Source organism: Pocillopora damicornis, chromosome 6 (genome assembly GCF_964200805.1).
Source record: "Pocillopora damicornis chromosome 6, jaPocDami1.2, whole genome shotgun sequence".
In the NCBI taxonomy this organism is placed as follows: Eukaryota; Metazoa; Cnidaria; class Anthozoa; order Scleractinia; family Pocilloporidae; genus Pocillopora; species Pocillopora damicornis.
Genome location: NC_142675.1, coordinates 100,194 through 127,811, shown reverse-complemented (window position 1 = coordinate 127,811; position 27,618 = coordinate 100,194). Strand labels below are relative to the sequence as shown.

The 27,618-nt window shown below is 42.1% G+C and overlaps 1 protein-coding gene across 4 annotated transcripts in view; it reads right to left on the bottom strand.

Annotated features, from left to right (window-relative positions):
• LOC113686270 (uncharacterized) overlaps positions 1-27,618 on the bottom strand; it is a 65,252-nt gene that overhangs the window by 5,015 nt on the left and 32,619 nt on the right. For all 4 annotated transcript variants that reach the window (XM_089209388.1, XM_089209390.1, XM_089209389.1 and 1 more), the window contains 42 exons: positions 26,965-27,087; positions 26,539-26,721; positions 25,848-26,042; positions 25,570-25,721; positions 24,696-24,999; positions 24,286-24,438; positions 23,822-24,168; positions 23,222-23,387; positions 22,736-23,069; positions 21,093-22,292; positions 20,390-20,775; positions 19,980-20,175; positions 19,093-19,717; positions 18,280-18,527; positions 17,513-18,091; positions 17,052-17,238; positions 16,214-16,428; positions 15,813-15,974; positions 12,774-15,737; positions 12,444-12,563; positions 11,605-12,093; positions 11,077-11,316; positions 10,731-10,907; positions 10,213-10,566; positions 9,316-9,921; positions 8,674-9,156; positions 7,891-8,138; positions 7,269-7,665; positions 6,630-7,097; positions 6,071-6,514; positions 4,916-5,511; positions 3,751-4,596; positions 3,273-3,459; positions 2,893-3,188; positions 2,630-2,780; positions 2,240-2,514; positions 1,564-1,800; positions 1,295-1,492; positions 972-1,175; positions 685-861; positions 418-540; positions 75-254 (listed from right to left, as the gene is read on the bottom strand). In XM_089209388.1, coding sequence (XP_089065514.1) covers positions 75-254; positions 418-540; positions 685-861; positions 972-1,175; positions 1,295-1,492; positions 1,564-1,800; positions 2,240-2,514; positions 2,630-2,780; positions 2,893-3,188; positions 3,273-3,459; positions 3,751-4,596; positions 4,916-5,511; positions 6,071-6,514; positions 6,630-7,097; positions 7,269-7,665; positions 7,891-8,138; positions 8,674-9,156; positions 9,316-9,921; positions 10,213-10,566; positions 10,731-10,907; positions 11,077-11,316; positions 11,605-12,093; positions 12,444-12,563; positions 12,774-15,737; positions 15,813-15,974; positions 16,214-16,428; positions 17,052-17,238; positions 17,513-18,091; positions 18,280-18,527; positions 19,093-19,717; positions 19,980-20,175; positions 20,390-20,775; positions 21,093-22,292; positions 22,736-23,069; positions 23,222-23,387; positions 23,822-24,168; positions 24,286-24,438; positions 24,696-24,999; positions 25,570-25,721; positions 25,848-26,042; positions 26,539-26,721; positions 26,965-27,087 — 16,215 coding nt within the window. The remainder of the gene's footprint in view (positions 1-74; positions 255-417; positions 541-684; positions 862-971; positions 1,176-1,294; positions 1,493-1,563; positions 1,801-2,239; positions 2,515-2,629; positions 2,781-2,892; positions 3,189-3,272; positions 3,460-3,750; positions 4,597-4,915; positions 5,512-6,070; positions 6,515-6,629; positions 7,098-7,268; positions 7,666-7,890; positions 8,139-8,673; positions 9,157-9,315; positions 9,922-10,212; positions 10,567-10,730; positions 10,908-11,076; positions 11,317-11,604; positions 12,094-12,443; positions 12,564-12,773; positions 15,738-15,812; positions 15,975-16,213; positions 16,429-17,051; positions 17,239-17,512; positions 18,092-18,279; positions 18,528-19,092; positions 19,718-19,979; positions 20,176-20,389; positions 20,776-21,092; positions 22,293-22,735; positions 23,070-23,221; positions 23,388-23,821; positions 24,169-24,285; positions 24,439-24,695; positions 25,000-25,569; positions 25,722-25,847; positions 26,043-26,538; positions 26,722-26,964; positions 27,088-27,618) is intronic.

Sequence of the window (27,618 nt, the reverse complement as noted above, 5' to 3'; positions counted from 1 at the left end):
GTCAATAACTAGTTCGTTCTGCACAGTATATCGGAACTCACTTCTTTAGGGCAGTGTAGTAAAGTTGCACGAACCTGTTCTTCTGAAGTTTCACGTGGTAATATGACTTCGGGTACGATCACGTGGTCTGCGTCGACTGGCTTGTTAGCTGCGATGGCTTGGCTCTGCTCCTCTAAGATCCGCTGAGCAGCTGTTTCCTCTGCCTGCCGGCGCGCTTCTTCTTGACGACGCGCTCGACGAGCAGCAAGTTTTGCCTAAGAGGTAGAAATCAGTGTCAATGCCATTTTCAGTTTGTATAGTTCTACGACAAGTGTCATTGTGTTTTGCCTTAATAACTAACAGTCGCGGTCCCACCCTTAAGTGATAAGCATCAATGGTACAGTTGAATAATCCAGTTATTTCGAGGAACCATGTTACCTTGGTGTCCTCCAAGGATTTGAGTTTTCGTTGTTCCAAGTGTTCTAACAGCGCTTCGTTCTCCTTCCTGAACTGATCCATAATCTGTTGTTGGAGAACCGCGTCCAAATTGTCTTTTGTGGCCTATGTGAAACAAAAACCAAAAAAAAACAGGATAATCCAATTCAATCTACTGAAGATGACAAAAATGCAAAATAATAACAGATATCCTGTTTGAGATGACGACTAATGTTTATGTTTAAGAACCTGTTTGATTTTTAAGCTCACTTTATCAAGAAGTTCTTTGTGGACTTGCTGCACGTTTTGCATATGCGACTCATTGAGTTTCTTGGTGATCTCTGCAATATCACGCGCCTCCTCTGCCTCAAAGCTTGTTTCCAGAGCAGCTATTTCCTGCTCGTGTTGCTTCAGCAAAGCTGTCACATCACCACCTTCGCTTATAACCTGAAGTGAAAGTCACATGAAACGATAAGAAACAGAAACATTTTACACCAGCGTCCAGTTATCTAAAAGCACCAAAAGTAGATGAGCATCTCCAGCAATGCTCAGTTTACCTTGGCTTTCTCCATCTCCTGTTGTTCCCTGAGTTTCTTCAGTCGTTCTTTCTTTCTCTGGGCCAATTTCTCCCTAATAAGCGCCGTCTGCTGTGCCTGCTGTTGAGCCAGGTCACGTGACATTTTCTCCTCGAGTTCCATTTGTTCACGTTTAATTTGATCAGCTTGATCAGCGTACAGAGAACCCGATGCAACAAGATCATCCTGAAATAAAACAAGAATTTCAGTTTCTTACCCAGCAGCAAGTACATACACGACAAAACTTTGCGAAAGAAAATAATTATAAAATTTCAAGTGTATTCTTATATTGACGATTCTCTTACCACCATAGCGCAGAATTTGTCTCCCAACTGGCGTCGGTAAACATTCGCCTGTTCGGTGGATTGTTGTTCCTCTGCTCGCGCATGTCCAATAGATTCTTCCTGAACAATCACGTCTTGTACACTTTCTTGCGTCTTCAACACTGTATCAATACTGGCCAGAGGTTTCACATCATCCAAATGAATTTTGGACTTCTCGGCCTGTGAAGACAAGGAAAATTGTTAAACATCACTCTTTTTATTGTTATCTTTTGCCACAAAATTACTCGTACCTCCTCCTTCTGTTTTCTTAAGAGGGCGGCCTCTTTTTCCTCTCTTCTCCTCTTCAGCTTCTCTCTCAATGCTGCCATTTGTTTCTCTTTCTCAGATGCCAACATTCCTTCTAACTGGACAACTTGTCTTGCATGATCCTCCATAACCGCTCGCATTTCATCTTCACTGAGATCACCAGACAATTTGTCTGCTAACTTCTCCGCTAACTTTTTCATTTCGCCCGAACGGATTTCTTCCTGTTAATGAACATATGCTTCCACATTAGAAGCAAAACTCTCACAAAGTTGATTCTGTTTGTAGTTTGTTTATTAATACCAATTGCAGCCACGAGGCTGGATTACAGGTACAGCTGTTGAAGTTCTAAACCTCACTTTCTCAGGAACGTAGAATAAGTTACATGGGTGACGAAGTTCATTCGTTTTATTAGCAGTGATGTAACAATCAGGCTTCCAAAAAAGCCAAAAACTGGAACGTGAATTCATAACTTTTAACCATTAGGAAAATTACCACAAAATGAACGCTGTTCCTGGACAACGTGAAATGGAACTAAAAAACCTGTCATGTTAACTCCAGTGTATCTAGTCCCTTATTAAAAAGGAAAATGTCATGAGGACTCAGAGGAAATGCGTGTTAATAAAATATAAGATTCTTTCTTTTTCCTGCTTTAAGCCAAACCTGTTCTTTCAGAAGCTTGTGTACAGCAGTCTCCTCTTCTCGTCCAGTCTGCTGCTCAAGGTGCATGCGCTCTGCATTCATTTTCCGAAGGAACTCACTAACGTCACTCGTTCCTTGGATCTGCCACTGCGGCCCAGCAGCCTCACCAGCGTGTACCTCCACCACAGGATACCCAGAAGCTTGTTGGGTATAGGTAGTAGTTATTGTGCTGCTATCTCCACCCATCACAATCATTCCAGGCCCTGGTACTGTTATGCTTGTGCCCGACACCACACCTGTGTGACAAATAAAACGTATTTGTCACTGGCTTTAGAGACGATGGAGAGGACGAGAGACAATACAACAAGAAGTTAAGTTTGCAATTAGGAAAATTCCATTGAGCCGTGTTACCTGGCATTGAAAATTGTCCCTTTTCGACTTTCTCCAACAGTAGCTGGAGAGACTGCATCAGCTCCTCTTCTCTCACCTGTCCACCAGCTGTCATACCGTATCTCGTGCCGTGTTCACCAGCCTCACTTGTTTGCTGCTGTTCAGTGGAGGCCTGCAACCGATCATCATCACTTAATACATAATTTCAAACTTCAATAATTGTAAAAATTACATTAAAATTATGGTTATCTAAGGTAATTGAGAGCAGGCCACAACCTACATACCTCGCCTTCCTTGACCCTTCCTGCCTCTTTGGTCGCTTTGATAAGTGCAGAGACGTCCATGCTATCTAACATCCCTTTGAGCTTCTCTGCCTGTTGGCTGATTCTGTCATAAAATGCTCTCAAGTCTGCTTGGTGACGCGCTAGTTGTGACGAAACGTGTAACGTTTGATCTTCCAATTTGTCATATAATGTACGAACGTTGAAGTTTTCCAGCTCAAATCTTACACTTGGAGAATCAAACGACGACCCTTCTGGTGAACCACGAGGTCCAAGGTCATAAATATGATCATCAATACCTAACATAAAATAAATCAGTAATAACGATGAGTTACAAACTCTTTTGCGAGCCTCAACAAACAAAACCATAGAAGGCTACTTACCAGGGATAGGGACAACAGGGATAGGTGCTCCTAGCGATTTGTACTTGGGCCTCAGTGCTCGTACAGGGAACCTTCCGATGCTCTTTGGGCGCCATATGATAACAGCAATCACAAGCATAATGATACACACCAGCATGAACACAATCATGCCCCAGATTACTGCCCAGTCTGGGGACAGGTTTTGAGGCTAAAATTACAAAATGTGAGGAAGTAATATAAATTAGGTCATTCAAACAAGAACTACATTTATCCTTGACAGTCGCCTCGCTGAACTTTCTCCTTTTTAATTATAACATCGAAACAACATGTAAAAAAAAGTGAGAACCTAAAGATTTCGACTGGAATTGCGGTGTAAAGACTAGCACTGCGTGGGAAAAAGTAATGTTGTTGTTTCTTCTTCATCACATCAAAAAGCAATGACAAAATCAACAGTTTCACCCTTTGTAACAAAAAACTTAAATTATTAGCACCAGCTTACCTTTTGGAGGCCGACACCGAGAGAGGTCAAAACTCCCTTTGTTGTCGGTGAAATGATGACACCTCCGCACGAAACACCAGGAGCAACCACATTCACTATTACCTCTCGGGAAGGCTCTGCGTTGTCATAAAACACAAACGTTCCATTCTGCGTAAAGACATGTACAAAGTAGTCCAGAGAGTCGTTCGATTCACGGATAAGAGAGTGAAGTTTTCTAAAGTTTCCATAGTCAAACTTGTCATTTCTGTTCAACAGATGGTTTTTGCGGTATCGTGGATAATGGCTTAGGCTTCGGTTTTCTGGGTTGATTTCAATTTTGAAAGTCAGTGCCTGCCCATACTGAAAGCAAAATGTTGGATTTGCGATTGTGTTGGTAGAAGGGGCAGTAGTCGTATTATCACCAACTGCCCTTCGCCGTCTGCGCGTCACGACCGCAGCATCTGGTCTCAACGCATTTTTCACATCATCAATAGAATTTGGCACAAGTGCCCGCACTGACTGGGTTTTTCGGAAAAACATAATTTCAGTAGGATGTTCCTCGTTGTCGTTATCATTGACTCCGAGCTCTTGGGTGATATTAACAGATTCTGATTTTCCTCCACTGTCCACGTACTTCAAAGTTAAAATGCCATCAGAATTTCTTTTTATGTACGTCTTAGTCCTGTTCTCCTCGCATTCAGCATCACAGCTTACGGTATAAGGGCATAAACAAATGCCATCCTCAGTGGAGAAGGACGCTTCGCTACTATCGCACAGTTCTTGACATTTTATAGTTTCTTCTCCAGGTTTCACACATTCTCCCTGAGCAGCTTTTCGAGCTTCACCAGTGCCGCATCGTGGGAATTCCTAGAATTTAAGAGTCCCAGTAACAATGAATAAAAAGTGCTGTAAGAACTTAAAAACAAGTTTCATTCAAATACAGAGACTCAAATAAAACAACAAGCTCATAGCTTGCAGCAACATGAAGGTACGTCTTGCCAGAGGAAAATTCTTTCTTAAGTAGCACGTGACACAAAGCGAGGACGATAGGCGAGTTAAAAGAGAGAAAAAATTGCAAAAAAACACGTTCGCTTTCAACACGTCACAAAGAATGCGATTTCCCGGCAGTAAAAGCTCCATTTGGTTCACATATTAGATACATTCCTGAACATAACAAGGTCCATACCTCAAGCTGACAATTCTTGTCACTGTTTCCTTCGACCTTCTCATAAGTGACTGGATCAAAAAACACATAACCGGATAAGCATTCACAGGAACCATCCGACACCTGGAAATGTCGGTATTTCCCGAAACACTCACAAGTTTCCTGACCTTCCGTTGAATCAGCACTGCTTCCGCATTGTTTACAAGCTGTTTTATTTGATTCGTGTTGGTAAGTTTTGGGAGCGCAGGGCGAACAGTCAGAGACCGCTGTTGCCATGGAAATAGTTCCACGAGTACCAGGCGGACAAGCTCTTGGCTCTTCAGATTCAAGGGGGCAAAACGCTCCCTGTGGACACGGATGCACTCTTGGTCCTGTGGTACCTCCGGGGCAGAAAAAACCTGCTGGACAGGGATCACATTTAAGACGCTGGGGATGATTACCGTAAGACCCTGGGGAGCACTTTAGACAGCATCTACTGTGAGAATCACGCTTTCCGCTAGTACTTAAGGCCTCGTAACCAAGATCACAAATACGCTCTTGAGTACTATTTGGTGGGCAGTAATTTGGGTAAGAGCAAGCGATGTCCACCTGCGATCCATTTGGGCAGTAAGAACCTCCTGAGAAAAACAGAAGAAAATCTTAAGTCCTACACTCTTGGAGCCTATAATCGTAATACATTAAAACAATAAACTTGTATGGCGCATTCTTCATATGACTATGCTCTAAAGCGCTTTAGATTACATTTCAGGGGGACTTTAGCCAGACTGTATTGAGAAGTTTATAACTTTTTAAAAGCGCATTTTCAGGCGCCCCCGATTTAGGAATGTTTGGAAAAAGGCCAGACCACAACACTGGGAGATACGTGATAGAAGAGCGTGGGTTCGCTAACGTCCCTTGCTTAGCAGAACAGAGAAGATGTAGGAGACGTGGCCTACGGTTCTTCGTCCTCAGTTGTCCGAGAAGACTAAAATGTCTAGCCATTTGCAGATATCATAGCGAACACAACACATTCTCCTCAGTTATTTTAAGACCCTGAGTGTTGGTACGGCCTAAGGCTTGAACCCTTCACCTCCCGCACGGTAGACCGGCGCTCTACAACATGAGTTGACCAGGTGGCGGATACTACAGGTAAAGCACCTACCTACAGTTAATAATGACAGAGGGATAAACACATACCGGGACATGGGATGGGTATTGCAGTGGTGGCAGGACAATACGCTCCACCTGGACATAATCTTTCCGCTGATGAGCCCTCAGGGCAGTAATACTTGGCTTTGCAAGGTATTCCCTGGATATTGATGGTATCATTAGGACAATAGTGACCACCAGGACAGAAACCACAATCATCCCTGCTCCCAGCTCCAGGATTTTCTCGGCGACGGCCTGCTCCGCACAGACTTGGCCCAAGCTGACTTGGACAAAAGTGTCCAATTGGACATTCGCTGTTATTGTAATTAACCATACCAGTGAGATTACACCAGTAACCGGCTGGACAGGGGAAACAGTCATTCAAGTCTTTGCCGCCAACAATGTCTCGGTATCTGTGCATAGGGCAGTCAATTGGAGCTTTCCCACGAGGACAGTACTTTCCACGAGGGCATGATAAACCGTATGCCGTTCCTGAACAGAAACACCTCTATTAGAAGCATGGACAAGATCAATCGCTCCTGACATTTATGTAAATTAATTAAAAATTGTGAAAGTTATTTTTAATTATCCCCTGAACCAACATTACCATTCAAGCAGAATCTTCCAGCAGGGCACGGGGTACAGTCTGAAGGTTCCCCATACCCGCCAGTGTAATTCTTCATCGTGTTGTCAGGGCAAGGAATAGGCACGAGCGTGCCATTAGGACAATAATACCCCATGGCACAAGGACCAGCTTCAACAGGATACCGGTAACCATCTGGGTTTGGATCAGGACTGCCAGCTTTACAGTAATAACCACCATCACATTTTGCAACCACTTGACCCAGGCGGCAGTAAAAACCAGTGATACATGGCAAACATTGAGATGCATTTGCCAGGCCGCTCATGTTGTCATGGGTGAATGTTCCATTTGGACATGTCAACGGTACAGTGGTGCCAGCAGGACAGTAGTGCCTTGGGGGACACTTCTCCGGCGTGGCGGTCTTTATTGGACAATAATATCCGGCAGGACAGAGGTCACAGCTTTCCTGACCTGCGTTGTGTTGGTTGGAACCTAAAGGAGGAGAAACACTCTTAAATATATAACACCAAAAGTTGTCAAACATGGTCCTAAGCAAAAAGTGGAACTATATGATATCAAACTAAAATTCATCATGCACCAGCAACAACTTTTTGTCGAAATTGATTGTTTGATGTTTAGTCGTCAAAAATGACAAACACAAACCTGCACCACACTCCTCTGGATCTGCAGTGCCTCCAGGACAAAAGTGGCCCTCCGGGCACAAATATCCATGGGGCTTGGATACATTGGCTCTGGAACCTTGGGGACAAAAATACCCTGGTGCACATGGTCCAGTTGGAAACGAGTTATTGTATCCATTACAGAAGAAACCAGGAGCGCAGTCCAGACAGTCATCGACTGATCGTGCACCTGTGCTGTTGCGGTATGTGCCTGGGGGACACGGAGCTGGTGCTTGCGTTCCTCGGACACAGTAGTGACCAGTTGGACAAAGGCCGTTTCTTGGATACTCTGGTAATGCTGTGGGGGTGGAGGTGTCAGCTTTTCCTTCGCAGAACCATCCTTCTGTGCACGGGCCCTTGGGAACTGTTTGTGCATAATCCTATTACGGAAAGACTATATTGGTTATTTTGTACTTGACAGCTTTTCTAGTTCAACACGCATATTTTGTTCCATTTCAACAATAAGTCGCATGTTGCTTTGCACCATACGGAAAGATGCCTTTTTCCATACTACTAGATGTATTCAGCTTTACAATTTTAAATTTTTTTCAACTATTTATGAAGACAGTTTAAAGAGGGCGATGTAATTAACAACACAACATCACCTGACAGAATTGTCCTGAAGGACAGTCCGTGCACATATCAGCAGAGGACAGCCCAGTGCGATTACCATAGGTTCCTGGAGGACAAGGCACCAAGGTTCCATTTGGACAGTAATAGCCAGCTTTACAAGGTTCAACTGACGACATATTCTGGAAAGGGCACATGTTACCTGCTCCACATGGGATACATTCTCCTTGTCCCAAGTTAGGTTGATAAGTTCCAGGAAGGCAGCTTAGTTCAATATGAGTACCTACGTATTCAGATGGAAGTTTTAGACAGTTAAAACTGCGATAAATCGCAGTTTCTCTTATCCCTAACGTTCGTCTGCCATCGTCAAGCGAGGGAGGTTGTAGGAGCAGACAAAAATGAGGCGATCTACAGAGTTATCTGAGTCCAAAAACGGCTCTCGCCTCTTACAAATAAAAATCTGCGTGATAGCATTGGTGAATCAAATTAAATCTCTCTTTTTCCTTCGTCAAACGAGAGCAGTAGTACGAGGAAAGCATATTTTTTCAAATTCTCTGGTGATTTAGGTTCGAGTCTAGTTGATGGACACGTGATCTACAAGCTAGAAAATCATGACACCTGGCGAGATTTCAGCAAGTTGTCAGCAAGTTGTGGACGATGTAAATAAAATGGGCTTAATCGGAGCATTTACGGTGGAACTAGCCTTTCATTCGTAAATTAGTTGTCGATGTCTGTTTAGACCTCGCTCTCTTAATATCAAGCAAAACCCTAAAACGTTGTCGCGGGCTATAATCAATTACAAAGAAAAAGGTATTTACCAGCAGGGCAAAAGAATCCGCGGGGACAGATGTAACCCATAGATGGGTGAGTTGGCTTTGGTTGGCTTGACCCTCCAGTGCACACATATCCAGCATCACATGGCGCAGCAACACCACTTAATATACCAGAGCCATTACAATACCTTCCCACAGGACATGGGTTACACTGTGACTTGTTGGAGATACCACCCTCGTTATGGTAAGTACCAGATGGACAGGGCTCAGGATAAGAACCATTGGGACAAAAATGTCCAGGAGGACAAGCATCGTTAAGGAATGTGAAAGGGAAGTTCAAATAGTCCGGGTAGTTTATAGCTTGGAGGTCTTTATCAGGAGCTGGAGACTTGGATGCCTCTGTGCAGTAATGTCCACCATAACAGTCTCCAGACGGTTGATTAAGGCCTTCTCTACCGCAATACGTTCCCCGTGGACAGTTAGTGCAGTTTTCAATGGCCGTCAAACCTAATCTGTCATTATATGTGCCTAGCATCCATCAGGAAGAAAAAGAGGGAAATATTCGTTAATCTAAATTTCAACATCGGGTTGGTCATTTCTATTACCACTACTTTAGAATGTTGAAAGACACAGAATGTCGAATGACAGTCTCAGCGCACAAAAAATAAGGATACCAACACTACTTACGCTCCGGGCATGGGAAGTCTCGATAGTCCCCAGTACCAAGCGGGCAATAATGACCAGGAGGACATAATGTTGCATTAACAACGGCCATATTTGTGGCATCGCAGTAGTAACCTTCAGGACAAATCTCACAAAAACTTTTTCCACGTTCATTTTGGAAGGTACCATTTTCACATCTGACAGGCTGGGCTGTCCCTGCTTTGCAAAAGTGACCTGCTGTGCACAAGTATTCTCCGGGTGTTGGTGAACTTTGTCCACCTGGGCAATAATAATCAGCGGCACATTCCTGAGTTGGAGCAAAATTTCCTGTACCAGCACAGTATTTACCAGGGGTACAATCTCCGCAATTTGCAATTTCTGTGTTCTTTGCTGTATTAGAGAATTTGCCTTCAGGGCAAGGAACTGGAACTCCTGTGCCAGATGGGCAATAATGGCCAACCGGACAATCAAACTGGTCTCGCACAGTTGAACTATCATTACAGAAATAACCAGCCGAGCAATTTCCAACAGGTTCAGCCAACGCCACATGCGGACAGTACTGACCAAGTTTGCATGGCAACGGTCGTGACGAGCCCCTTGGGCAATAATGACCAGCAGGACAAATGTCACCTGTGAAAAATTAAGTGGACTGCTTTAAATACTTCTAAGAAGAAAGACGTGTCACGTGACGAGCTTGACTAGCATGGCTGCTACGCTTATCCAGGTTTGGTGAGCAGGATAGAGATACACTTTGAAGCTACAGTGTCTCGCCTTAAACCATCACAAACGATGAGTGCCCAGGGCTTCAGCTCAAACTTTTTGAAGAAATGTACATCGCTTTAATAACAGGGCTACTGGGTATGAAATGCCTACGTCAAATAAATCAAATTACGTCTGTATACAATTTAAGTTTTACTTTACCTGTAGTTTTGTTCCATGCTGGACAAACACATTCAAATGCTGTGTAGCAGCTGTCAGCAGGGCTTGTTGCGTTACTGTAACTGGCGACACCAATGTCTCCTGGACGCTTGCTCCAAGATCCGCCAGAGCAGAAAAAGCCCTCATCACACAAGTCATTGGGCCAAACGCGTGCAGAACCTTCACAGTACTTGCCTGGATCACACAGTTTGCATGACGACTCTGACGCCTGGTCAGTAACGTTGTTATAAGAGCCTGGTTTGCACGGATATTGTGTGGCAAATTCTGTGCCATTTGGACAAAAATGCCCAGCAGGACATGACGCTGGTGTGACTGTGTTACCATTACAGTATTTGCCTAAAAATTCCAAAAAAATGAGTATTGATCGAAAGTCTAAACCTTTGCAACAGTAAGTGATAATGAAAAAAACCAAAAAGAAAGGGACAATAGGTATTGTTTTGTAGTGATATGGAGTAAGGTTAATAAAATAACGTTAGATTTTGTGATTATAATTTCCAAACCTGCAGGGCATGTATCACAAGTTGACATTCCTTCCACAGCTGCATAGTATCCAGGGTCGCATGGATGGAAAGTACTGCTGCCTTCTTGACATTCATGTCCCACGGGGCACTGTCCTCCTAAACCCGTGAAATGTTGATCAGGAGCACTAACATTCACACCTGACGTACAGTAGAAACCTACCAACGACGGGAACAACATGAAAAAAGCAATGATATTAATCACAGTGCACTATTACACAACCATATTAAGCCATGAGGTTTCCTTCCTAACTCCATTATTCCCCTTGGTTTCCTGCAGAGAACAACCTAGGAAGCTTTAAATCAGTGGACAAAAAGAGGGACATACCTCCTTGACATTTTCCAGTGACAGTACTTCGGCCAGCTGTCTCACAGTAGAAGCCATCGGGACACTGTGTACATTCAGTTTCATTTGTCAAACCTGTCCTATTACCGATAGTGCCCACCGGACAAGGTTGGGTATCATATCCAGTACCTTCGGGGCAGTAGAAGCCTGCGGGGCATGGGTCAGGCAAAATTGCACTGATGCATTGATGTCCCGCAGGGCAAACATAACAGGACGAAGCACCTAAAACGCAAAAGAGAGCAGCCTGAATCGATTTGGTGCAACTCTTGAGGTAAAAGAGTCACTAAATACCAAGAGGGGAGTCTTATTTACTTAAACTTTCCAATTGCAAAACACAGACGCAACATAAATTAAGTCAAACCCACGATTTGGTAATTAAGCGAATAACAACCGTGTGGAACACTTTCCATAAGCCAACACCCCTGTTACTGACGTTACTATCATTATTTATTAAGTCCACTACGTATCAAACAGAGAAATCTTGCAAATTAAATACAATTAAAGACCTACCTGTGTGATTCATGTAAGTGCCATTGTAGCATTGCTGTGGTTTTATCGAACCCTTTACACAGAAGCTTCCAACAGGACAGATGTTGCCCGTTACACCATCTTCTGGATTACTCTTACTAGCATTTCCTTCACAGAAATATCCTGCGTCACAATCGCCACTCACATGGAACAACCCAGTTTCACTACAGAACTTCCCTGGATTGCAGCTCACACAATCTTCAAGACGTGCTTTGCGCCGCCCAGGCTGGTATGTTCCTTTGGGACACAGAACTGGAGCTGGGGTACCTTCGGGACAATAACTGCCATTTGGGCACTCTGTTCCATATGGTTGGTTGAGTGGCATCTCTTCTGGAGAGCCCCCTCTGCACCAGAACCCCTCTTGACACTTCTTGGTGGGAACCACGTTCCCTCTTCCATCACAGTAGTAGCCTGCTGAACATGGGAGACATCCTGATTCGTTTTTCAACCCTGTTTCATTGTAAAATGTTCCTAAAAAAGAACATCAAAAGATTACACGTGAAATACTCTCTTGAGTTATTAAATTTTAATAACTTATTAGATTATTTAGCAACTTAATTAATTATTAAATTCTGCTATTAACGTAAAACCACCAGTCTACTGATGTCAAATAGTTGAATACCGTTTTAAAAACAGAACTTTGTGAAGCTTCCCAGAAATGTTTATCAAACAATTCAAGTCTCTTGCTGCTAAGAACCTTGAATACTTCTTAGGTTTCCGAGATTTTTCCATTCTAAAGTTTACAATTTATCTGACGCTTGTAACAATTACATCACTGTATAATCTGGTTTCAAACTTATTTTTTCTGGTGAGGCCCTTACCACTTGGACATCCGATTCCTTCCGATGACCCTTCTAGGCAATATTCACCCAATTTACATGCGTTACCTGTCACGTCATCAGTTGGCGTTGATGAGGAAGCATTGAGGACACAGTAATGACCTGCAAAGGCAATCAATTTATCAGACACCTGGCCAAGAAACCGTGCGGCCAAAAAAACATACAAAAAAGCATTACATTTGGCGCTTCACCGACCGTTTTCCTCAGCGTAACATAACTTAAATTGAAAGCGGATATAATAGTATTGTCAAACAGTTACTCCTTTTTTTTTTTCTTTCTTTTTTTGGCAAAGAAAACTCAGTTATGACACACCTGCTGCACAAGGTCCAGAAGGTTTCGTCAAGCCAGGAGAGCCACAAAAGAGCTTAGGTGGACAGGGCATACACTGTAGAGATCTCTCTAGGCCTGTTTCATTACTGTATGTACCAGCAGGACAAGGAAATTGTTTCCCTGTCTTTGTTCCACTTGGACAATAACTTCCAGCGAGGCATTTGGTTGGATAAATAACACCTGTAAGATTTGTAGCTGGATCGCAGTAATAACCAGCCGGGCAAACCTTACACTGGTATTGTCCTTCTTCATCCTGATATTCTCCAGGAACACAGTTCTGCGGCTGTCCAACTCCCGTGGGACAACTACTTCCTCTAGGACAAATCACGGTGGAATTATGGGTAGAACCACTTGGACAGTAATATCCTTGCAAGCATAAAAACAACACTTCTGTTGCACCAGGTAGTGGACAATAGTACCCAGCTGTGCAGTTCAAACAGTCTTCTTCCTTCGATTTCCCTACATATGGAGAAAATGTTCCAACTGGACAAGCTATCTCAATTTCAGTTCCTTCCGGACAGTAGTACCCAGCCGTGCAGTTCCTTGGATTGGAGATAATGTCTCCCCCACTGCAATAGTAGCCAGCTGTACAGTTACCCTGCGGCTCTGCAAGCCCTTCCTGGCCACAGTAACGGCCTTTGAGGCAACGTTTGGGTTCGGCAGAACCTTCAGGACAGAAGTGTCCGAGAGGACAAATACCTCCAGTAAAGTTCACAGAATAAAGCGGGCATGTGAAGTCCATTGAGTTGTTAAAGGTTAAATTCACATTAGGAAGAGGCCTCTTTGAGTATGCTGCTCTTTCACAGTACCATCCTTCATCGCAAGGTCCGTCTGGATCGGTATTACCGTATCCCTCACAGTACATTCCTGGTGTACATGGAGTGCAGTCAGATGGCTCAGTTGCTCCAGTCTTATTATTAAATGTGCCAGGTGGGCATTTAAATGGTGTAGTTGTTTCTCTTGAGCAGTAATGTCCTCGGGGACAGACTCCTCCTCCTTGAGATGTGTTAACTGGGTTAGGCCTTATGGCACGGATCTCACAGAAAAATCCAGGATCACAGGAACCATTTGGAGCTGCTAATCCTTCATGACTACAGTACTTTCCTCCATCGCAATCAATACATCCAGAACGGCTTTGCAGCCTTTCATTTGGTCCGTATGTTCCCTCTGGACATGGCTCTGGTTTGTGCGACCCAACAAGGCAGAAAGACCCTGCTGGGCAAGGGGCTCCAGTTACAGTATCGTTAGGGGTTGGAACACTTGCACCTTCGATGCAGTAATAACCTGCATGACATTTGTCAGTTGGATATGTGATACCTGACTTGTGACAGTAGTAACCTTTCGTGCACTTGGCACATTGGTCCTGCTCCATAAGATTTGTGACATTTCCAAAAGTTCCCACAGGACATGGGAACTGCCTGGCCCATTTAGTACCATTTGGACAGAAATATCCAGCAGGGCAGTCTAGAGGAGCAATTACTCCACAAGAGACATTTCCTTCACATGACAGGTTCTTTCTTGCTTCATCAGGATCACAATAACTTCCAGCTGGGCATATGTAACAGAATTCCTGCCTGGAATATGGCTGGTAAGTCCCAGCAGGACATGGATTATGAAGTCCACTTCCTTCAGGACAGAAGTGACCAGGCTGGCATTCTTTGTCTAGAGGACTTTGTTGTGTTTCTCCCGCAGGACAGTAAAACCCTTTAGAGCAATTTCCGGGTGGATAGTCAAGTCCATAAGTGGGACAATACATACCAGGAATACAAGGCTTACAATTGTTCCTGAACTGGTTGTATTCAGTGTCAGCATAAGTGCCTGGTGGACATGGAGTTGGATAAGAACTCTTCACAGGACAATAATTGCCTTTTGGACATCTGTCACCATTACTTTGATTGACAGGATGACTATGGACTGTGCTTCCATTGCAATAGTAACCAGCAGAACAAACACCAGACTCACTGGCTAGTTTATCCGTTTCACAATAGTAGCCTGGCGTGCATGGGAGAGGCTCATGAGAACCAACTAGACAGAAGGTACCTTTTTTGCAGAAACCACCAATCTCACCAATCAATGGACAAACAGCCGTCCCATTCGCTATATCACTTATATTAAGAGGCTTCTTTTGCCATGATCCACCAGTGCAAAACCAGCCTCCTGCACACAAGCCTGAAGGCCGAGACAAACCATTAAATTCACAGTACATGCCAACCGGGCAGGTTTTGCAATCTTCCAGTTTATCACCTAAAGTGTAGTTTTTGTAGCTTCCTTTAGGACATGGAACAGTGAATGCCGATCCATTGGGGCAATAGTAACCCTCAGGGCAATCAGTGAAGTTGGTTGAAGCATTTGGACAGAAATAACCAGGAGGACAGACACGACACTGACTCTGTTTCCACAGGGAATTGTACTTGCCACCAGGACAGGCAAATGGAGAAGGTGATCCAACTGGGCAAAAGTGACCAGGAGGGCAAGGACCTCCAGTATCTGACTGGTTATCTGGATTCCGGTATAGTGCTCCTTCTGTGCAATAATATCCTGCATCACAGGGGCCAGTAGGCCATGAAAGACCTGCTTCCTCGCAGTACTGTCCCCCAGGACACCTTGAACAATTTCTGAGCGAATCAGCATGCGTTATGTTATTGAAGTGACCAGCAGGACAAGCTACAGGGGCCTTTGGATCACCTCGCTCACAATAGTGACCACTTGGACAGATTCCAGCATAACCTTTGTGTCCTCCAGAAGGCTGTCTTTGGTCAGAACCATTGTGACAGAAAAACCCAGCATCACATTCTCCTGTAGTTGTTGTAGCATTAAGGTACGCGCAGAAGTAACCAGGTTCACACGGTTTACATTGGTTCTCCCGGGAAAGGAATTCAACCGGACTATAGGTTCCCCGGGGACAAGGCTGCCAATCATGTCCAGTACCTTCAGGGCAGTACCAACCTGTGAGGAGATGGCCAGCAATACTTTACAAACTCAACTTTAACACAACTCACTGAATTATCTCACAATACTTACCAGCAGGGCACGGTTCAGGAGACACTCTATTCACACAGTAATGTCCTGCAGGACAGGTGTAACATTCTGCAGATTGGGTGTGGTTCATAAATGTTCCTGGGGAACAAGGGATTGGAATGGCTGTGCCGCTGGGACAGTGATGTCCAATCCAGCAAATGTCACCTGAGGACAAACAATTAAAAAGGAATAAACATTTATAAGTTCCTCTTTTTAGCAATATATGATCTTGTTTGGAATAAAATTATAGAGCAGAACAAAAAGAGTGAATAACACAAAGTGGCACTTGTTCGATAAGGGAAAGTATTTGTGTGCTTCTTATTCAAAAACAACTACTATCAATGAAGGTTCTTAAAGGAATTGCACTCAGTTAGGTTAAGCAAAATGTATCTCACAATACTCACCAGTGATACCGTCAGTTGGTTCATTGACTGAAGCATTACGTCGACAGAAGAAACCTGCTGAGCAGTTTCCAGAGGTTTCATTAAGCCCGTCTTTTGCACAAAATTCTCCTGGTTCACATCCCTTACATTCTGCTTGAGAGCCAAGCTGTTCAGTTGGCCCATAGGTACCTTTTTCACACGGGATGGTAACATTTGTTCCTCGTGGACAATAATAACTATAGAGAGAAAAAGGTGAATAATGATGACATTTAGTTCTAGCCTTTAAATTATTCCAGCGAGTCACCCTTTGCAAATGATGTTTGTTAGAAGTAGCATATTTACATCCCATCACTTTGCATATTAATAGTGAAATATATCCTCCCACGTATACCCATGTTGGCCCCATAATCCTCAGATCTTTAATGTCAAAGCTTTGGAAATTCCTCTACTACGGCGGCTTTGACATTCTATGAAAACATTCCACAAATTCCTTACCAACACATCCGTTTCAGGCCTTAGCATTGGAGAAAATATAAAAATTTGGTGAAGCCTATAAGAGGAAACTCAAAAGTTTTATTCTTCAAAAGTCAGATAATGGGCCTGTACTTGCATGAGTTTCTTTTGATAACACTTCCCTTGTGGCTTTGTTCTTTTGCTTAGTTTTACACAGATCAACAATCAAATTAATACAACAATACAATAATGATAATGAAAAATACTACAAATAATACCAGCAATTTTTAATAGGCCGTGGCCTTTGAAAGAGCCTAAAAAGGAGAGCTGGAGCAATTACTTTTTCATTGAGATCTTATTTAAAGAGAACATACTTTTAACTACTTAATGCCAAAATGCGCCTCACCCTTTGGGGCAAATAATGCCTGTGACACCATCATTAGGAGAGCTGTTGTCAGCTCGATTGATACAATAAAAACCAACTGAACAGTCATTTGTTGGATAGTCATTCCCTTCACCCTCGCAGTACTTCCCTGCTGGACAGTCAGTACATTCCTCAACTCTTTTTCTATGTGTTTTATCATTGTACGTTCCTAACAAGGAAATAAAATAAAGTTCAATTCATGTCATTTTTTCATATTTACTCATTAAAATCTTTTTTTTTTTTTTTGCATTGACCACATGAAAATCTACCAGAGCAACGATGTCGAAAAACCAAAGCAATAGCACAAAGTCAGTTGCCGAAAATTAATTATAATTTAAGAGAGAGCGATGACAATGTGCCATATCGGTGGTTGTCATAATGACAAGTGGTTGACGTTGTAAGAAAAATAGTTTCAATGACAAATCCTAATAATTGCTTCTCACCTGGCGGACATTTATGTTCCTGAGCGAATTTAGTTCCATTCAAGCAGTAGTGCCCAGTAATACAAGGCTCTGGAAACTGGACTCCATGTTCACAGTGTGTGGCATTGAGAATGGTTCCATCACAGAAGTAACCTTCAGGGCAGATTTTACAAGTTGCCTGCTGATGTTCATCTTGATAGGTACCAGAGTCACAAGCCTGTTCACTGACACTACCAGAAGGACAGCTATGCCCTGGGGTGCAGACATATTCTGCAGGTCTCTTTGTTTTCTGTCCACCAGGACAGAAAAATCCAGGATCACATTCTCCAGATGGTAGCTCAAGACCTTTACTATCACAGTATTGGCCAGGTAGACACGATTGACAATCAGATATATTTTTATTGAAAGTAGAATTGGAATATGTTCCTTCAGGACATTTTTCTGGATCGTAAGTTCCACCAGGGCAATAATGGCCTTTGGGACAAATTCCGCCAGTGATATTATCAGTAGGATCTGCAACTTTAGCCCCCCGGAGGCAGAAATAGCCTGCATCACAGAGGCCAGTGACTTTGGACAGTTCAGCTTCCTCACAATAATTTCCTGAGATAAAATGGATTTGATAATCATTAACCCGTTTACTATTTGAGTGATGGGCTCCATGGCGCCAACCTAATTATTCACGACCTCCATTAGGTCGTCTCGTACTCAGTAGGACAAAATGAGATAACATATTGGCAATAGTCTGTGGAATCAGTTATCAAAACTATATGATAAACAGATTTTCTTACCTCTTGAGCAAGGAGTAGGCTCACGTGACCCATTTGGGCAGAAAAAGCCTGGCTGACAGGCTCCTCCTGTTGTGGTGTTTGGGCAAAAGCAACCGTCTGTACCATTACAGTATCCAACAACACCAACATCAATTGGTTTATCGGACCAAGCTCCCCGTATGCAGTACCAGCCACCTGCACAGTCTCCACTTGGTTCTGCAAGGCCTTCTTTGCCACAAAATTTGCCAGGGAGACATGGTGTGCACCCACTGTCAAGTGAAGAGATTCAAATATTTGTCGTTTAAAATATTAATTGGTTGCTTTTGCTTTAAATGTTAGAGAATTATTAAAAGAACTAAATGAATATTTTTACCGAAAAAATAAAAGCAATGAAAACTGCTTGCCTCCCACAGTTGAAAGCAAATGTGAATTGATTAATTCAGCAAGTCACACTTTAATAACGTTCCTACTTTTCAAGTTTTAGTTCCTCAATAAACAAATCAAATCAAAATATTTCAAAAGTCTGAATTTCTGATTGTTTTAAGTTTGATATGATAACATTTTACATCAATCTCGCGGGCCACGATTCACGTTCATAGTTTTATATTCTAAGCATTTTTTGGAAATAAAATTGATTAAAACTTTGTTTTTCTTTGTTGGTGTATGTTGCAGTTCATCTACGGCATGGCAGGCTTCTTCAAACGCCAGTTTGTGTGCTAACGACATAACTTTTCACATGGATAGGCAACTGCCACTGTTGTCAGCAAAATACAATGTTTTGCACAGAGGTTTTAATGGAAGGTGCGTTAAACATTTAATGTATTATGTGGTAACCTGATGCTTTGTTGCATAGTTTCATTATTGAAGAAACCTTTGGGGCATGGATTTTCATAGGATGTCTTCGTTCCTGGAGGACAGTAAAATCCTTTTGGGCATTCCAAGACGCATGATGTTGAGTTGGATGGACAATAGAAACCTGCACAGCACTGGGTACAGTTGGACTGGCCAGTACGATCATTGTAGGTTCCAGCCTCACAGCCTAATGGGTACGAAGTTCCTTGCGGGCAATGGTGGCCAACAGGGCATGGACCACCCGAATATGTCACATTTGGTGGATTAGGAATTTCGGATCCCTTCAGACAAAAGAATCCAGGATCACATGGCCCAGAAACATTCCTGGCACCAAGCTGTCCACAATAGTTACCTTCTGTACAGTTTTGACACTCACTTTCTCTTTTTAGGAACTTTACGTTAGAGTAAGTGCCCTTTGGACACTTTTGTGGTTCTCCTGTACCAACAGGACAGTAGAGGCCCTCAGGACACGGCCCTGAATCCTGATTTGAACTTGGTGTTGCAGACTCTGCATTTCGACGGCAGAAGTAGCCAGCCTCACACTCTCCACTCACACTTGTAGCATTCTCATGAGCACAGAATTTTCCAGAATCACAAGGACGGCAACCTGAAATGAATTGATAAATCAAATCTTTATTTACTACCTCTTCTAAGATAAACTTCGTGACAACATTTTCAAGGGCGATTAGCTAGCAAACTAGTTTCCTAATACTGAGAAAAAAACAGCCAAGTATTTAAGGGGGAACAAGATAAGGTTGATTATAAGAGTATCGATAAAGCAAGGTAGAAAAACGCCTGGGTGAGGAAAAGGAAGTTATTTTTGTTATCGAACAGAATTTATAAAATGTTTTAAACAGACGGATACTTACTGCTTATGTTAGCCAGGCCGGGTGAGTCACCATATGTCCCTTTTGGACAGGGTTGCCAATTAAAACCTGTTCTCACAGGGCAGTAAAATCCTTGAGGGCATGGTTTGGGGTCCTGACTTTTGTCATCCACACAATAAAACCCAGCAGGACAGTCCAAACAGGCATCAGCAAGAGGATCTTTCATATACGTGCCATCCTAATGAATTCAGGAAAAAAGAGAACAAGAAATATATCTGCAAATTGGAGTTCCCATTTGAAAGGAGCATATAACTGAAATAAATATTCATGCTGGTAAATTTATGGTCAAGTGCCACGTAACTGTTGCTATAAGAAACATTCAATGCATTATTGCTGCAATTACAAGGAAGAGATAAGTTTTCCAACTTCTGCATACGAGAATGCTAAATTACCTCACAAGGAATTGGCGCCGGTGTTTTTCCAGGACAATAGTGCCCTGGAGTACAGTTCCCTCCAGTGTTACCATCCTGTGGTGCTGGATGCTCTGCTTTACCACTACAGTAATAGCGAGGCCAACAGTCACCACTGGGAGCTGTGAGAGCAGTTCCATTACAAAACATACCGGGTGTACAATCAGTACAGCTATCAATAATGGTTAATCCTAATGAATTGGAAAATGTTCCAGACGGACAACTCTCAGGTGCCACCGTGCCACTGACGCAATAGTGACCTTCAGGACACTCCTCACCAGTGTCTCCATCAGTCGGGGTGGGAGTGAATGCACCAAGTCTGCAATAATAACCTTCCTGACATTCTCCTGTGAAAGTAGGAGACGAGCCTACACACATGAAAAAAAGAGTTGGTTTCCAATCATATTATAAGAATAAAAGTTCCTTGAACTTTTTCCTTAAAATCATTCACGATAACTCTCGGCGACTGTGCAAGCTAACATGAACATTATATCGATTTAGAAAGCATCATAAAGCCACAAAGATCAAAGAATATTACTAAGGATATGGACGACAAAAGTTTCATTGTTAACATTATATAATTACCTGCATGGTTTAAAACTAACTAAGAGTGGTTTACATTTATTGAAATCAAAATATGTTAACCTCTTTTTACAATAAAAAGAGTTAATGAGAGACCACTTACCATAGCAAAATCGTCCAGGGGGACATTTAACACACTGATCTGGATGAAAAAGCTGGGTTCCATTTCCATGTGTTCCATTTGGACAACCAAACTCTGTAGCATACCTTGTTCCATTAGGGCAATAAAACCCATTAGGACAAATATAACTTGTGAACTCACTCAAATCATCCTTGGTGTCACAGTAATAGCCAGCTGGACAAAGTTTACAAGAGTCCTGTTGTGTTTGATCCTGGTAAGTCCCAGAATGACATTTGACAGGTTCTGGACTCCCTTCAGGACAAAAATGTCCCTTTGTACACGACTTTTCCTTGTCTCGTCTTTCACCAGGAGGACAGTAATACTTTGCAGAGCAAAGTGCAGTTGGTTGAATTAATCCTTCAGTTTCACAGTATGATCCTTCCGTACATAGGGAACAGTTATTCTCATTGCTATTACCAGTATTATTTGAAAATGTACCTTGAGGACATAGCCTTGGAGTTTCAGTACCCCTTGGACAATACTTTCCTGCTGGACAAATGTTTCCAGTTGTTCCATCAGAAGGCCTTGGGATCTTTGCACCACTTGTACAAAACCAACCAGGATCACACTGTGCAGTGACATCTTCCTTTCCTTTTCCTTCACAATAAAACCCTCCAGTGCAGGGAGTAGGTTCATCAGATCCTTCAGGGCAGAAAAAGCCCTCTTGACATTTTCCTCCAGTAGAATTCGCAGGGCAGAGACAATCACCAGATGTAAAGTTGTCATAATCTTGGGGTTTGTCTGTCCAAGCAGCATTGACACAGAAATAACCCGCAGCACATGGTCCAGTAGGTTCAGAGAGCCCAGATCTGTTGCAGTACTTCCCTCCAGGACAAGCTCTGCAGTCTGCCAGGCTGACACTATGTGTGGCACCATTATAGTAGCCCTTAGGACAAGGGTATTGAGTTGCATACTCAGTTCCATTTGGGCAAAAATGGCCCTCTGGACAAGGGAAAGGGTTAAAGTCAGTTGAGTTTTCTGGACAAAAATATCCAGCAGGACAAGTGAAGCAAGCTGCTTCTCCTTCATTTGGATTGTATGTTCCACGCCTGCAGCCCAGTGGAAATGCTGTGCCAAGCTTGCAAAAGTGACCCTTTAAACATGGTCCCCCTATGGCGGATACATTTGCAGGTGTTGCTGTATCTGAGCCTCTTCTGCAGTAAAAGCCTGGAGCACATTGCCCTGCAAAATAAAAAAAGCACAATTTGTGTTATGGAACTAAATTAAGCAACAATAAAGTATGTGGTTACAATAGACAAGTATCACAGGGTACCTTAGCTGGTCTTCAAGGGTTGAACCAGGTCAAGCATTCTCAAATGATTACATTTATCAATTGATCATTCATATTGTGAATTTTTTTCTGTTGTAAATTGGAATCGAATATAATCCAGTGTTCCTGTAATTATGATCAAGCATCACACATGCAGAAATGCTGAATATAATTGGATCATGCCAACTAACACACACAAAGAGCAAATAATTGTTCCATTAAAGGAAAATGTACAGAATCCACCTGACCTGGTTTTAATAAAAACAATCTTTCAGAAGATGCTAAAACTAATCTAAGCTGAACCTGAAATCTCAAGGAAATGTCACAAACTTTAGGAGAGAAATTATCATCTCACCTGTTGGCTCAGTCAGGTTTGTTTGCTCACAGTAATGGCCATCAGAGCACAGAGTACAGTTACTAGCACTCTGCAGCTGCGACACATTTGAAAATGTACCACTTGGACAACCAAGAGGTTCAGGGCTTGCCTCAGGACAGTAAGCACCAGGTGGACAAACACCACCTATTCCTGTAAAGTTCTGACTTGGGCGTGGTGTGTCGACACCTTGCACACAATAAAACCCTGGATCACAGTTTCCAGATATGTCACTTGGAAATGAAACAACACCTGCTCCACTGCAGTACTTGCCAGGCAGACAAGGTTCACATTCACTTTCACGAGCAAGACTCAACTTCAGGACAAAAAAGAATACATCAGTTTAGGAGAGTGAATGAAAAATCACACCTTGAACAGACATTTAACATGTATAATCTGCACGTAGGTAGTCCAAATAAACTCATGTGTCAAGTTATTTTCACTTTTACCCCAACTCATTAAACATACTTGTGGATTGTAAGTTCCAGCTGGACACTTTTCTGGTGATTTTCCTGTACCAGCAGGGCAGTAATGACCTCTGGGACAAGGTATTGGGGTTTTACTGTCACCTTCACCACCCTCACAATGGAAGCGTACTGGACATGTTAAACAGGCAGCAAGACCAGTTATGTTGCTGTGAAAGTAACAAATATAAAAAAGTGTGTAAACCTATGTAATAATGAGGTTTGCACATGAGAAAAAAGTATCTGCCTCCAGACACTTTCATGCATTTGTCACTAGTCCATTGTTGGCTACTTAAAAAAGGAAAACAAAACAAAAAATAGAATTTTATGCATAACCGGGACACAAACTTTAGCTGAAAAAAGAAAACATAATAGACTCATTCACATCACAGAATATTCTTGTGTGAAATATAACAGTATTACCTTTCTTATGCTTTCCATACCTTAACACTTCCTTTGGTTTGACTTTTAAAACATGCAAAATAATTCTTAAAAGCTGTGAGAAGATGTTTGTCCTCTCCTAACAAGCTTGGTTTGATGGGCAGACTGTACAACCAAGTAGCAATGGCACAAGAGGAAATATATATATTAATGGACTAGTCACCTGTAGGTTCCAGGTTCACATTCAGTAAAGTTGGCTGTACCATTTGGACATTGAAAGCCTGCAGGACATATATTTCCAGTCACACCATCAAGAGGCATAGGGGTCGTAGCCCCTCTTAAACAGTACCAACCAGGGCGGCAGACTCCGTTTGGTTCTCTCAAACCTTCTCCAGTACAGGATCTTCCAGGGTCACAGGGAATGCACTGCTCCTCTCTCTCAAGTCCAGGGGTGTTACTGTAAGTTCCATTTGGACATGGATATTCAAATGGTCTTTTTGTCCCAACTGGACAGTAGTATCCACGAGGACAGATGCCTCCATATGTAATATTTGAAAGGGAACCATTATTCTGCAAAAGAAAATTATGGTTTGAAATACCTTTTAAATCAATCAATATCACTTTTAAAGAAAGCAAAAGTTTCTTCATAAAAGGGGGGATACAAAGGTAGAATCTCAATCCACTTACTGGGGTTGGACTTGGGGAACCGTCTTTACAAAAATATCCAGCATAGCATTTCCCTTCAGTGGCATTTAGACCTGCCTTTCTGCAATAAAATCCTGCATCACAGAGCTGGCAAAAGTCAATTGAGGGTGTTGCAGAACTGGGATTATAAGTGCCCTGAGAAAACAAATTAATTAAAATAGTCAGATTACATTTAATGCCACAAAATCTTATATTAAGTTATTGCAACTTTACATTATAAAATATTCCCTTAGAAAGTGAATAAAATATCTTAACATCTTAGTAACAATGCAAAACTGGAAAAAGATGAAGTTTCCTATCTTTCAAAGGCATACAAAGTTTATAATCCTTGCAACTTTTAAACATGCAACTTTGATAGGACTACCTTTAATTTGTTACATTTCTTTACTTACAGGTGGACAGGCTGTTGGTTTTATGCTGTTTGGAGGACAATAATGCCCAGTTATACAAGGCTTTGGAAATTCTAGCCCCATTTCATCACAAAAGTTCTTCTCTGTGCAATTAGTACATTTCTCTGCTCGATCTGTCTCCTGGTAAGTTCCAACTGGACACTCTCGTGGAAAAACAGCAGCCTCCTCTGAGAAGTGACCCTTGGGTGTGACATTTTGGGTTGGTACAGATGCCCCCCCTGTGCAGTAATGGCCTGGTGAGCATGGTCCAGTTGGTTCAGGGTTAGTATCACCTGCACAGTAGTACCTGAATACAAGGCAAAGTATAAGCAAGGTGACTTAAGCTTGCTGGATATTCAGTTAGGTGCCAGCTGACAATATCACAAATAATTTATTTCATATGTTGCTCTCCATGCTTGAATAAACAGAACAGTAATGCACCTATAGCCATTAGTTTAAGAGATAGGTTTCCTTTCCAATGGTGCAAGGGGGCATTTGGAGTTTTTAATGTACATGGATGTCTAAGTCTCTGAACCTTCCCCTCAGCAAAAATGATAGCTATGTTATGTTGAAATACTCGCAGGTCAAGATGATTCCAAACTAGTTAAATTGTAATTTTTTTTTGTATAACAACTATGGTAATGTACCTGGAGCAAAGAAGAAAACAAACCAGACTGTATATAGAATCATTTTTGTCTGAATTTCATTTTAATTTCCAACATCTTCCTGACAGGTCAAGTGGAGTCATTGTTTTAAATTTGTTGTACTAAGTTATAGTTATATCATATGCACATCATGAAATGTTTCCAAGCCTGTTCAGGTGCATAATATTAAGAAACACAAAACATCTTGAAAATAATATTTTTGGTTGCCATACCCAGGGTCACATGTAACACAGTCATCTGGTTCTTTATTTCCTTTGGTTCCACTGTACTTCCCTACAGGGCAAGGCTCTGGAGTTTTGGCACCTTGTGGACAATAACCCCCTTTGGGACAGAGCCCTCCCGTAGGACTTCCTTCAGGTGGTGCCTGATAAATAGAAAAAAACATTTTCACAAAGGCAGTGAAGAATTACAGCAACTTGACATTAACTTCACAACATCTCCCATCCCTTAATTCAAAACAACCAGACAAGTCTCTCTTATTAATACTTACAGAAGTGCAAGCTCTTCCACTGCAATAGAAGCCTGCATCACAAGGTCCAGTTGGTTCTTTAAGTCCATAGCCAGCACAGTACTGACCTGCTGGGCAAGGTGTGCATTCGTCACTTTTTTTTACACCAGTGGAGTTACCATAGTAACCACAGGGGCATGGAGAAGGAATGGTAGTTCCAGTAGGACAGAAGAAGCCCTGAAATAAATCAAGGGAATAATTATTTAGTATCCCTATTATACTACTTATTTCTCAACACACTGGACAGCAAGGTTGTGTATCAGCACATCTCAGTCACTCAGGTGATATTCTGTTAGCCATGTATATGATTTTCAGTGAAACTTAGACAAAACAAACAGCTATCTAGCTTTAATAGTGCTTAAGGAACACTCTGGCATCATTGCTTTAGCTTGTATGATACAAATAAAGAGCACATGGGTTGAATGTGAAAACCAGCTTTTGAAGCCATCTTAACCCTTTAACTCCCATAAGTGACCAAGACAGAATTTCTCCTTACAGTATCAATACAATATCAAGCAGACAAGTGGTGAGAATAAAGAAATATATCAATTTGGGGATAATTAGTTGATCCGATACTAAATTCTCTGAACTAACATTATCAGAACTGTATAGTTGACAGTAAGGAGAATGACAAATTTGATCCGGGTGTTAAAGGGTTAAGGTTGTGACTTACTTCTGGACAAACTTTTGGATCTGCCAAGCCAAGAACATCACAAAAATGTCCAGAGAAACACACACTGCAGTCCTGCACAGACACTGCTGCAGACAGTTTGCGGTAGAATCCAACAGGACAGGGATTAGAAAATCTGTATCCTGTTCCCTCTGGACAGTAGTAACCTGGAGGACACACATCAGCCTGAAAAAGGAAAGTTAAGGTAGATGAGCTGTAAAGTTTAGATTCAACTCATATCTGGTGCAACATAGGTATTTCTTAAATCAAAACAAGATGTCACACGTAGCACAGGTATGCAATTTGGTTATAGCTGGAACATGCTCATGTTGTTTGTTATCAGTCCATTATGGTCTGTTACATCAACATCACTAAAATGTTTTGACAAAAAGTAAAATGAAGACATTATGTCTAACCACAAATAAGTACCTCATTTTTCAGGCCTTCTGGTTCACAGTAGTAACCCTCTGTGCACTTAAGACATTCACTGACAAGTTTGCGACCTTCATGGGGATTAAATGTTCCATTTGGACACTTGATAGGGTAAGGATTCTATTTTAAAGTAAATAAATCATTTCATCATCATCATCAATCTGATCCGTGTAACTGGGATTTACATTTTGATAATATTATATCGAAAGCCAGTAGTCGTCTGTACATCTTACGTGTTTGTAAATTCTATGGACTGCCGCTGGATCATCTTCATCTTCTCTTTATCAGTCTTATTCTACCTATATTTACATATGCTGTAGAAGTATGGGGCTGCGCGTATTATCATAAGTATCTGAGTCGCATAGACAGGCTGTTCAAGAGAGCTTGCTTGGCTACTGTAAAGAGCTTTTTTCGATTGAAAATATTATTATTCTAAAAGATAAGAAGTTGTGGGCCAAGATCACCGACAGCGATTTTCCAACAGCTTTAGATGACCTTTTGCCACCAGAGCGAACAATGGATACGCTACGTAAGAGGCGCCATAATTATATTCTCCCGCTTGTCAGAACTGAACGTTTCAAAAGGACCTTTATTAATAGATGTTTGTTCTCTTATTAGTTATTCAGTTAGTAATTTAGTTAGTTTATTAGT